This window comes from Rhinatrema bivittatum, chromosome 4 (assembly GCF_901001135.1).
Source record: "Rhinatrema bivittatum chromosome 4, aRhiBiv1.1, whole genome shotgun sequence".
Taxonomy (NCBI): domain Eukaryota; kingdom Metazoa; phylum Chordata; class Amphibia; order Gymnophiona; family Rhinatrematidae; genus Rhinatrema; species Rhinatrema bivittatum.
This window is the reverse complement of record NC_042618.1, coordinates 406,753,708-406,766,446: the sequence shown is the minus strand read 5'-3', so window position 1 is coordinate 406,766,446 and position 12,739 is coordinate 406,753,708. Positions and strand designations below refer to the sequence as shown.

Sequence of the window (12,739 nt, the reverse complement as noted above, 5' to 3'; positions counted from 1 at the left end):
TACCTTTGTCGGGGGATTTACGCCTCCCTCTGGGAGGCGTAAATCCCCGCGCATCAGCGGGCCTCCTGCGCGCCGGGACGCGACCTGGGGGCGGGTCCGGAGGGCGCGGCCACGCCCCCCGGCCGCCCCCAGAACGCTCCCGACACGCCCCGAAAACGCCGCGCGGTTCGGGCCCGCCCCCGACACGCCCCCCGACACGCCCCCTCCGAAAACCCCGGGACTTACGCGAGTCCCGGGGCTCTGCGCGCGCCGGTAGGCCTATGTAAAATAGGCTTCCCGGCGCGCAGGGCCCTGCTCACTTAAATCCGCCCGGTTTTGGGCGGATTTACGCGAGCAGGGCTCTGAAAATCCGCCCCTTAGGGAATAGCCATGGCTCTTACTGGCAGCAGTAGCATTGGATCTACTTAGTGTTTGGGTAATTGCCAGGTACTTGTAGCCTGGATTGGCCACTGTTGGAAACAGGATGCTGGGCTTGATGGACACTTGGTCTGACCCAGTATGGCAATTTCTTATGTTCTTATGAGCAGGAAAGTGAAGGTACAGCTGGAGAGTGAGAGATCTTGAGGAAAATTAGGTAGAGGAGATGGGCCATGTAACCCTGATCTGTACATTCTCTTTCTATTAAGCATAACTCTGCAGGGAAAGAAATGCACAACTTACATATTTGCCATTTTTGTGTATACAAAAAAAAAAGTTTCTTTTGGAGAGGAGCTCACTTCAGTGTTTCCTGCATGGGAAAAAAAATAAAATAGATTAATTACATAAGAATCCACTTTTGTGTTTTCCTAGGAAACGGTACATGTACAATCTGTTAAGAGTGAGACTTAAAGGGCTAGCGAAATCCATTGAAAATCTTTTAGATCTTTGAGACTTCTATGAAGAACCTAAGAAACCCTGAACAGAATGTGATGTGTATCTAACTGGTTAATGAAGGAACAACTGCACATCTTAGTGAAACAGATGGAAGTGAGGGCCTTTTGAGAGCAATAACTAATCCAATTAGTATTCTCCCAGTTGCCTGATTTTCCTTGCTATTAATTAGTAGACTTCATTTTCAAATGTGGTTTTGGTAATCTTGTGAAACACTGCAGGTGCGAATCATTGTTAAATAAAAGAGAATGTTAAGCCAAGGCTTTCTGAAATGATTGGCTAGCAAAAATGCTCACAACCAAAGTCATTGTGGATTTTTGTTAAACTCCATAAATGACATTTGAGGTAGGCCTTCCTAAACTATTAATATTAATCATTTAGAGGGAAATGATACTGGCTGCAGAGCTTACAATGAAGCACCTGCAGGCCTGCAGTTGGGGAATGTGGATACTTTTGTGCCTGCATACTATGCAGTTGGAAATTCCACACCGAGATTTGAAAATGTAATGTTTGTGCATGCTTTCATTCCCCGAGCTAACGCCATCCCTTTTTTCACACAGGTAAAAGTGTGTACATTTTAAAACAGTGCACGCACTTTTACTCATCCTGCTATTTTTCAAAGGACATTTTAAGCGGGAAAACACACATTTACCCACTTGAAAAGTTTTGTATATTGCCTCCTTATATATTGCTACACGATGTACGCAGCACCATATAGACACAGTCATAGTCTTGGCTTCATGGAGGTTGCAATCTAGTAAGGATGCACAGGCAAGACAAGTACAAGATTTTAGGAATGTAATGGCAGAAGGAAGGGTGGCTGGGGAAGTGAAAATGTGGAAATCAGGGCAGGAATCACTATGTAATAAGTCTCTACAATCTGAAACTTGATGGAAGGAGGATAACCAATGGGACACCATGATACCAGGGCATAAATTATATCACAATGGTAGGATGGATCAAATTGGTAGAGGGATGGCACTGTATGTAAAAGAGACCATAGAGTTAGGAAAAAGGTTCTGCAAGAAACAAAATACACTGTAAGAATATGGATAGAAATTCCATGTGAGAAGGGGAATAAAATAGCAGTGGGGGTGTACTAATATACACCTGGCCAAAATGAACAGATGATGGAATGCTAACAGAAATTAGGGAAGCTAACAAAATTATCAACATATTAATAATGGGTGATTTCAATTACCCCAGTAATGACTAGGATATGCTAAGGAAGTAAAGTTTTTATAGATGATATAAATGACTTTCATGGAGCAGATGGTGTAAGAAGTGACGAGGGGGAGTTATTTTAAGTCTAATCTTTAGTGGAACACATGATTTGGAACGAGAGGTAAGTTTTGAGGCCAATTGGTAATAGTAATCATAACATGACAAATTTGACTTGATAGAAAAATACCTACAGTATCTGAATGTAAACCGGTGTGATATCTCAATTGAGATTGAATGCAGGTATATAAAAATAATAAATAAATAAATAACTGTAGGGCAGACACTAATGAAATCTACTTTAACGTTCAAAAGGGAGACTATGATAAAATGAAAAAATGGTTAAGAAAAACTGAACGGAGCAACTGCAGAGGTGAAGAGTTTATATCAGGCATGGACATTTGTTTTAAAAATAGTTCATAAAGCACTTTCCCTTAAATCAATGCACACATAATAAATAAAGCCATCATAATAGACAGTACCGGTCTCGCAACCTTCATTGTCTTATAAGTAATCATTTGGCATAAATCTGTGCAAAAGGAAATTTTGAAATCATAAAAAACTTATCTTGAAGCTTCATCCCCGACAAACCATGTTTCTGCATCAAGGGGTTATCACATTCGCATAGCTGTGACCAGTGTCCTTTATTTCTGTAAAATCAGAAAATAACATTTGTGAAAAATGAAAAGACAGGACGATCACATTTAATGTTACTGCCCTAACTTACACTGTCCATTATGGCGTTCACATGAATTGACACCAAATATTTTAAAATCAGAAGAAGCTGTGTATTGAATGGTATTTAAATAGAGAAACTTCCTAATCGTCAGAGGATGAAGTCGCCCAGAACATACTCAGCCTAGAAAATGGAAATAGAAATAAAATCTTCTCAAATAGTTATATCACTTGCAGCCCAAGAAGAGGAGACCCAGAGGGGATAGGGAGACTGAGGCTCTATAGAGAGAGAGAGAGTGGAGAGACTGTGTATGTGAGAGAGACAGCATGTGAGACAGAGACAGAGTATTTTTATGAGAGAGACGGCATGTGAAAGAGAGAGTTGAAGTGTATGTACGAGAGAGAGAGCATGTGAAAGAGCTATGTATGTATGCGAGACAGCATGTGAGAGTGGGAGCCTGTGTGTGAGAGGGCTTGTAAGGGTGAGAACGTGTGTGTGTGTGTGAGAGAGAGAGAGACAGCATGTGAGAATGAGAGCCTGAGTGTGTTTTAGAGAGAAAGGGAAGAAGACAGGTGCAGAGAAGAAACAGGGGAAAAAAAAAGACCCTGTAAAAAGAATAGGTAAAAGACCTAGAAAGTGAATGTGTAAAATAAATAATAATAAAGCCTGGGACCAACTGATTAGAAAAATAAGATCAGACAACAAAGGTAAAAAATTATTATGAATTTTTAGTAATTGGTATGTTATCCTTGGGAATGTGCATTACATATTTGTATTTTGTTCTTTCTTCAGTATTCCACTATTTAGAGTCTGGTTTCTCAGGCTTTTCCATTTTATTTTTGTGTGCAAGTTTCTGTTTCTAATTTGTAGTCCTTTATTCTGTTTTAGGTAAGGGTTTTTTTCATTTTGAAAGTTATGGAATACAAAAAAAGAGGGAAAAAAAGTCAGCCATATACAGTTATCATGCCAACTAAAAGCATTGACTTATCAAAGCAATACATATTCAAATTGAGTTAATTTTTATATAAAACAGATAAGAATGTGAATATTTTATTTATTTTTATATACCGACATTCAAACTGAGATATCACATCGGTTTACAAGAAATAAATGAAGCTGCTTACAATAATATTTTACAATATTTCTCAAAAATAAAACTTAAGAGAATTAAAAGTAAAAGCACTTACAATTAAAAACATCATCTAATAAAATAAAAATAAACAAAATAGCAACTTCACGAATATAATCAAAAATCACAGAAATACATTCATAAAATTTCAGATGAGTGAATAATATATATAAAAAAAGAAAACTTCAGTAACTGTCAAACATCATAATGTTCATACAAAGGCTTTCTGAAAAAGCCATGTCTTTAGATTTTTCTTGAATGTTTGTATCATATTCATAACATACAGACAATCATGCAAACTATACACTCACTCCAACAAAAAATACAGACAACACTTAAACATCTAAACTCAGTTCCAACCAATGGTAAATCCTAATCATAGTAAATGATCCTGTACAGATAAAGGCAAAAGAGCATGAAAAAGCATCCAAGCTTGTTTGTAATCTGTGGGCAAAGACCAATACATAAACAAAAAAAATCTATCCTTTCAATGTACATCCAATCCATCATAACCTGAAACCAGGAGGTAAGAATAGGAGGTTCAGGGTGTAGCCAAAATTTTAAAATAAAAAAAAAAGCTATTAGTAAAGCCACATATATAAATCTCATATAACCTTTACATAGTGGAAATGAACCTAAAAACACCAGATGACCATCAAAAGAAGGCCATACCCGAGTTACTGTGTATGAGTGAGCTCTTCTCAATCCTACATCTTGTACATAAAGCTGAGGGAGAAAGATCAAATTTACAAGTCTTAATGTTATCTATGTAACTATGATGTAATCATTTAAAGAAAATTTCCTGAAATTTTGCATCCAAACCAACCGTATTACACTGATCAAAGCATTCCCCAATGTGTTGTAGAAACTGTAATTCCAATATTTTGTGACCAGTATTGTGCACTATTAGTTAACACTCCAAATTAATTTTAAACAAATGTATTTTATACCACCTAGATAATGTGTTGGTTTTTCTCCCCACAGATCACAGTGTTTCAACCAGGGAGTTCAGATGAAACATTAGCAATACATCTACACAGTTTGCAGTACATAATGACGTGCCTGAAAATACCCATAGAATTGAGAACAAAGAATACAATATTGTTCAAAAGATAACAAAGTTTCAGTACTAGAACAATCAAAATGATATGGGCTGGATTTTAATACCTACGCGCGGGCATAGATTTGTGCGTGCAACACGGCGTGCACAAAAATCTACGCCTGATTTTATAATATGCGCGCGCCTGGGTCGGCGCGCACAAGGGGGTGCACACGTGTGCACCTTGCGCACGCCGAGCCCCAGGGGAGCCGCAATGACTTTTCCTGTTCCCTCCGCGCCACCCCCCCCCCCCCCCAACCTTTGTCCCATAAGTTTCACCTGCCTCTGGGCAAGTGTAGGTTGCGCATGCCGGCCAAGTGCCGGCGCGTGATCTCCCGGCACGGCCACTGTGCTGGAGGCCTTGGTCCCGCCCCCTGCCCCACCCCTTTCACAAAGCCCCGGGATATACGCGCATCCCAGGGCTTGCGCGTGTCACTGGGCCTATGCGAAATAGGCTCGGCGTGTGTAAACCCCCCCCATGCGCATAAATCCAGCTGTAAATTGAAACTTCCCAGGTATGTGCATATAGAGAGAAAACGGCTGGTGGGGTGGTTTGCTGTGGGGCAGGGATAGTGTGATTAAGCTACTGCTTGGTTTTCTCCAAAAGCTAGAAGCTAGTGCATATATATCTCTATGTATGTATATGATCTGATTGCCTAGATATTTTCTGGAAGAAATTAGCAACACAAAGCAGGATAAGAGACACACACCAGGATATTCTGGTATGTTAGTGTATAAAGCAGCATTTCAGAATAACTGCCTAAAGAAACACTGGTGCGTCTCAGTTTGCCCTGCCAGAAAATCAGTAAGAATTTATGTAAACAACATGCCTTGTTTAGTTTATGTTCTTTAATGAAGCCATACTTGTGCCAAAACTATTCAGCAGGACTTTAAACTGTCTCTCAGCCAATGTTTAGAATAAATAGTTGACTCTTTTCTGGCATCCAGGATCTTCTTTGATGGCTCCCCATCATTTCTAAGGTGCTAGTTTTCTGTCTCGGGTCATCAGAAGATATTGACTTGCACTATGATCAGGGATGAAAAATGAATTTGCTTCGAAACGTCCTTTATCAATTCTTGGGACTCAAAACGCTCAGACTGGGGACAGCAAAGTAAACTTACAGTTTAGGCTTGTGTAGCGCGATTGTATATTACAGTGTAATTCTCTGTTTGGACACCTAGGTAGCCCAGATGGCCCATTTCCAAAGGAAGAGTAGCACCAGATACCCAGTGCTGTGCATTTCAGCATAGAAGGTCTATTCACTGGCTCTTTGCCTTAGCTGCCAGTATGTGTGCTGGGTGGGTGAGGTTGAGAGAGTGCCAAGCCAGAGCAAAAAATGTAATCATTCAAACTCTGGGCTGTGGCCGTGGGCTTAAAATGTGGTCTCATGATGTTCAGTGAGTGCAGCTTTTAATTCATTTAATGTCTTCGAGAAAGCTGCCATGATTGCCGCACAGTTATTGTTTTAACCCCATTCACTTAAAACTATAATCACAGCAAGTTTGTCCTGATTTGATTCATTCTTGACCCTGAGCCAAGCCAGACCCATTGTCTCAGATTAAGTTTTACGTCACCTGTGAATTTTTTTTTTTAAGTGCTCACTTCAAATATGGTTTGTGCTGGGCGCAGGAATCTGTTGGGAGGGGAGAAGGGTGAGGGAGGTGGCTGATCACAGAGGCAGGGCTGAAGCTGTAATCCACAGTATTCAACCGTGTGCTGTATGAACTGACTTGTGATGTGTATTAGTATGCTTAAAAGGGGTCATTATTGTGATGATCTGCTTTCAAAATTTGATTAGCATGGAAATACAAGAAGTAGACAAAGTGGACAACAAGTAGTTCAAATGTAATATTTTCCCAGAATGAATTAGCACTAGGACTGAATGGAGAAAGTTGGCAAGAGTTGTTGTGAGGTTGCATTCAATTCATGCAACGGAGTTCAAGGACTGGCATTCATTTTGCCCTCACCTTTTGAAAGCAGAAAATTCCTTTTGGAAAATAAATCACACTGCTCTGGGTTGTCCTGGGTAATTCTCCCCTGGGAAGTGGGGTATAAAGATCTCTAAAACCAACAGAGGGAAGGAGCACTTTAGCGTTTTCCTTTCAGGAGTTGCGTATTACATTATCAGCTGCTTGCTAGGGTGTCGGTATGTCATGCCTTGCAGGTTAGCAGGGTTCTGGCAGAGGAAATGAGAGTCAGGCACTTACTGCAGGATTTATAGTCAGCTTGCCGTTGCAGGAAGTGGTGAAAAGTTGATTGATGGTTGGCAGAGCTTTACAGTAAGAAACAGGATGTATGACTGCTATTTATACCCACTGCTCCCCCTCCCCCCTCATATTTTGTGAAATTTTCTTTTTGCATTTTACTCTGACTTAAAAATCTTCTAGGCTACGGCATCCATCCCTTTATGAAGCACTTAACTGAATCTGAAATAATTTAAGGGTGTTCTGTACCATTACAGAGGCTTTAAAAATACTTTTCATATGAGCTAATGTTCAAAGCAAGATTTCACTGACCAACAGGATATGTACGGTATATAAATCTATTTATATAGCAGCTTTTGTCTTCCTCTCATAGCTACAACCAAGTTTCCAAATAATGAGGTGGTTAATCTATTACTTTTTATTTTTCTGTATCCATTTCTATATTTAGCAGACTCATTGGATCTTGATTCTTCTTGAATATTCTTCTGTTTGTTTTAGTTTTTGTTGCTTTCTGCCACCTCTGTTCTTTGACTATATTAACAGTACAAAAGCTCCCAAGAAGGAAAACGCAGGTTAGTAATGATGATGGAAGGTCTTCGTACCTGCCTCAGAGAAATCTTGGTGGTTAAGTAATGGTTTTAAAATTAGAACTCTTTAGAGGTCAGTAGTTCTCTTTTTGTTTTTTGTTTTTTTGACTCAGGACTTTATATTTTAACAACAATGGGTTTCATTCTGTGGGCTAAAACTCAAAACTGGGTCCTAGAAGGCCTGTCAAGCGGTTCATAGGAGGAAGTTCCACTGAAGAAGCCCAGTGAGGAAGACGGGACAGTTCCGTTGCCATTTGTTGATTATTTTATTTATTTATTTTTATTTAAAAACTTTTCTATACCGTTGCTAAGTTAAATACCATTGCAACGGTTTACATGTAGGCACATATTTAATGTAGGTAGAAGTGTACTATAGTACATTCTAACAGGTGCCGTCAAAGTTTCGGTTACAATATATCATTAGACATAGTCATTTAGCGAGGTAGTTCATGACCAATCGTACCAAGGTACTTACACCGGTAGTTTTATCACACATAGTATTCTAGTTATGCTTTGTTGTGGGGTAGAAATCATAGACTAATCTACTGTACAGTCTTTAGGACTGTGTGTCTGTGCCTTTCTGTCTTTTCCTGAATAATTTCTCTCTATTCTCCTGTCTCTTTGTAAAATGCTTGTTTAAAAAGCCATGTTTTTAGGTTTTTCTTGAATGGCTTGAGATCACTTTGCAGTCTGATCTCTGGAGGCATTGTGTTCCAGATTATGGGTCCTGCTAGTGACAGGGCTCTTTCTCTCACTTGTGTCAGTCTTGCTGTTTTAACTGATGCGATGGTTAGGAGTGCTTTATTTGCTGAGCGGAGGTTCCTGTGTGGAGTGTGTACCCGTAATGCTGTGTTCAACCAGTCTGATTTCTCATCATAAATTATATTATGAAAAGGAAAGTGTGACTGCTGTAGTTATAGTATCTGGAATCGTGAAGCTTCTAATTGTACACGAATCAGTATAAAGGTGGCAGGGGAAGATGGATTTTTAATTGTGACCTCCTGAAGGAGGTCAGAAACACCTTTGAGTAAGATGCCTGTGTTATAATACATGTCTCCTCTTTACCCACTGTGCAGTATAATAGTCTGCATAAGGCAGTCACTGGTTTCTTTTATATTTATTATCACAGTGGGTCCCAATTTTCAGGATTCTGCCTTTTCAAATTATAAAAGTAAATTTTTCCCTTACCGACTTAAGGCATGGATCAAGGAAAAACTTATTCCAAGAGAAGGTTTAAAATATCTGCAATGAAACAGAATGGCTTTGGGTCACAGTTTATCTACCACTGAAACGTTGTATTTGCTGAGACCTGCAAAACATTTGCAGTCAAAGTAGGACCCTCCAGCCTGTTTCCACCACTTTTTCTCTCCCTTCAACTGGTCCCCATTTTCTTAACCTCTGCCCCAATCCATCTCCACCATGCTCTTCCTGTCCCCACCACTGTCTTTTCCTCTAACTCACCTTATCACTTCTCCCAGCATGTGTGGGTCAGAGTTACTGGTGCAGACTCCTGGCCCACATGGGCCCAAACAACAGCTGTCAATTCCCCCACCCAAGCTGATGCCCTCAACGTCTTTTCCCTCCCCTCCCCCTGCTGACCTGACCTTCCCAGTCACTGGTAGGATAATTATAATAAAAAATTAATTCCCTGGCTAGTAAAGCAGTACAGTATATGGTGTGGCTGAGCGGGAAGGGCTAGCATCGTGACAGCAAGCATGAAGCATATTCTTAGAACACACAAAAACAATGCAGTATTGTAATAGATATTAGTGATGATATTAAAGGTAGTTGTTAATTGTTATTGCATTTACTTTCTCTGAACATTTATTTCTTTTTTTTTAGGTCAATAAAGTTGGCAGCGCTTGGAAAGTGTTTGCAGACAGCCAGCCTTACGAAGGCAGACTTAAATTTTGAACTTGAAGAGCTAGAAACAGCAGCACGGCTAGTGAAAGAGGAGGAATATGCGGCAAAGACAGCCAGCACAGTATCCAGGCAACTGCCACCTTCTGCTGAACTGGAGACAAGTGACGCCGAAGGGTCGAGCAGCACTTCGGCATCTGAAACAGAGGAGTCTGAATCAGATGAAGAGGACTCCTCAAAAAAGGAAGATGTGACAATAAATTCTTCTGGCCGGGCTCCCCAGGAGAGCACAACCCCATATGTTGACAACAGTGAGAGGAGCAAAACAGCAGACACTTCACAGTCAACATCTGTTCTTGGAGAGGCGATGGAGAAACTGGCGGAGAGAATATGCACTACGGTTGTGCTGTCGGAGAAGCCTGAAAGATTGGCAGTACAAGACTGTAGCACCTTGCAAGAAGCAACTAAAAAGAGTACTGCTGGATTTGTACAATATGCCGAGAAACCCAACCAGGGGAGTTGTTTCCTGGAAGTGGCCCCAAGAAAAAATCCACTGCTCTTTGTTGGGAACTCAGATGAAGAAGGCAGTGATGTAGATTAAATGCTAAATGTGTCCGCCTTCTCCTTGGTCACTATCTGAAAAGGATACCCTGGCAGCTGGGTTGTTGAAATGTATCCTTCCACCATGTGATAAAAAAAAAATTAAACATGGCATTTTGTTACACATACACACACACAAAACTGGTTTTGAGAAAAAGGTTAACGTAATAAGGTTGCTTCAGAGCAAACTTCATATTTTCTGCAAGTTAGGGAGTAAATAAGGGAAAAGTTCTGCAGGTCCTGTTTTCTGGGAAAAACAAATTCTTGTTAAATGAAAAAGGAACAGGGAAAATGGTCTTTTCTATCTGTCGCATCCTGGACCACCAATTTTGAGCCACCTCACCACAGCAGCTGTAAGGTGGTTGGTGAGAAGCAGGCCTGGATTTAGGGATAGGCAACATGGGCAGTTGCCTAGGGTGGCAATCCCCAGGCCAAAGAGGAATGCAGTTGTGCCAAGGAGGAGCCTGCTCTAGCAATCCACTTCAGAGGGGCACCGCCATGGCCCTCTGGGACTTTGGATGGTGGTGGTGGGGAAGAGACGTCCTCCACTTTCCGATCTCCAAGGTCTCCTACTCCCTGCTTTTCAACCTTGCCCATGGGCACAAAAATGTTTGGCCCTGGTGAGCACTAAAAGAAGAGATCCCTTGCAGCCCTGGCAGCCATTTTCTCCTTTTCTAGTTTATTGAACAAGGAACGTTTGTGAGTTATTTATGTAATAGGAAAGATGGATTCCATTTGTACTGCAGGAAGTAGTGGCTTGCGTGTGGCAGAATTAAATCTTGCCACAATTTTTATTTGATCCTGAGCAATATGAAACAAATGCGACTTGTAACTGGACGGATCTGCTTAAGTCAGAATTGGTTTGTCAGCAAACATAGGTGTCCCTACCATCCGAATATTCGTAGGTGGGGCAGGGAGTGTTGTAAACTAATAAGACCAAAGACATTTAGAGAAATGATACCGGACAGATAACGCAATCACGCCATCTGTTTCTTGTGTAAATAAATAGAATTAAATAGAATGTTTTTGCATAAAGTTTTGTATTTACCCAATGATGTTCTCTTGTTCTATGGAATGTTTTTATTAAAAAAATAAAAATATTGGGGTTGTCATGTTATTCCACTTGGATATTTAGAAATAAAGGTTGGCAGGCAGGTTGTAGGTGATACCCTTATATTGAACTCATATTTGAGACTCACTTCATCCGATTTGTGCTGAAGAAGGGAGCAGAGGTCACGAAAGCTAGCTGCAAATGCTTTTCATTAGTCCAATAAACTTGTTGACTTCTGTTTCTGTGCTAAAAAAAAAAAAAAAAAATGATGTATTGCCAGTCTCCTTTGAGTCAGAGAAATACAGCTAGTGGATACCTTGAAACGAAAACATTACTGCCGGAGACATATGGAATTTTTCCAGTCTTCGTCAGTAATTACAACTGACCTAAAGTTATTACTATCTGAAAGCTAGTTAGCGATTTCTGTGAAATGAGTTGGTGGTTTCGGTTAAGTCACTGGTGGACAGGTGTCCCCGTCACAAAAAATACTCTACACTGGTAGCGATTGACATCCCTGTTGGCAGTCTCAGCCAAGGACCGAATGAGCAAGAAGACTCAATGAACTTTCCAGCTCGAGCGATGGTGTCTCCAGAGCAGAGTTGAGGCACATTGGCTGGACAGCGTTAAAGTTTTAAGTGGCACTTCTGCTGTGACAATAAATAGAGAATGGCATCTAGTGCTGCTATTCTGGTATTTGTTATAAGCAATAGAAAAATTGTAGATTAACAAAACCTGGGTGTGTTCAACCCTCTGCATATAATTTGATGGTCTGGTGAAGAGTGACCCATCCAGCAGAACTTTAGGGGTGGGAAGGGAATCCTTGCTTGTCCTCAGGAAAGTGATTTGGAGATAGATCCCTGGGTCAGCAGCTATTTACAATCTCAAGCTACATAATGCTTTCAGGTGACGTTTTAGTGGTGGAGAATGTGCCTGGGCTAGTGATACCTAGGGAACAAATCTAAGTCCCCGGGGCCCATAGGCTTCGGGAAGAGGTAGACCATCCCCCCCACCAACTTGTCATGGCACTCACCACTCTGGAAGTGCTCGTGCAGGCATGGTGCAGCTCTAGGAGTTGTCATGAAGTTGATGCTCGTGTTCTCACAGGACCGAGCCATGCTGGTGTCTGTGATCTCAAGCTGAATCTCTCGAGACCCGGAGCAAGAAATGCAGACATCAGCTGCACAGCTCAGACTTGCAGTAGTGCGTCTGGAATGGCACAGGGTAAGTCGCTGGGGGTTGTGGGGGTGAAGCAGGGGGCCCATGGCTGGGGATCCAAAGCTAGTATTTCGAGACTGTAGGCTTGGAGACAGTCTGAGGCTGGCTTGGAGGGTACTGAGGCTGGGGTCTGTGGATCTGAGGCAGGCTGGGGAGGGGTTTGAGTCTTGGGGATGAGGGTCCAAGGCTGCCTGCAGTGGTCCCAAGGCTGGGGTTCTGAGGCTGG

General features: G+C 41.3%; 1 protein-coding gene across 1 annotated transcript in view; it reads left to right on the top strand.

The window, feature by feature from the left end:
• The window catches only part of SHQ1 (SHQ1, H/ACA ribonucleoprotein assembly factor), a 211,025-nt gene extending 199,686 nt beyond the window's left edge, over positions 1–11,339 (top strand). Inside the window, 1 exon segment of the mRNA XM_029601091.1 lies at positions 9,630–11,339. Within this exon segment, the coding sequence (XP_029456951.1) occupies positions 9,630–10,248 (619 nt within the window). The 3' untranslated portion in view covers positions 10,249–11,339.
• The last annotated feature ends 1,400 nt before the right edge of the window (positions 11,340–12,739 follow it).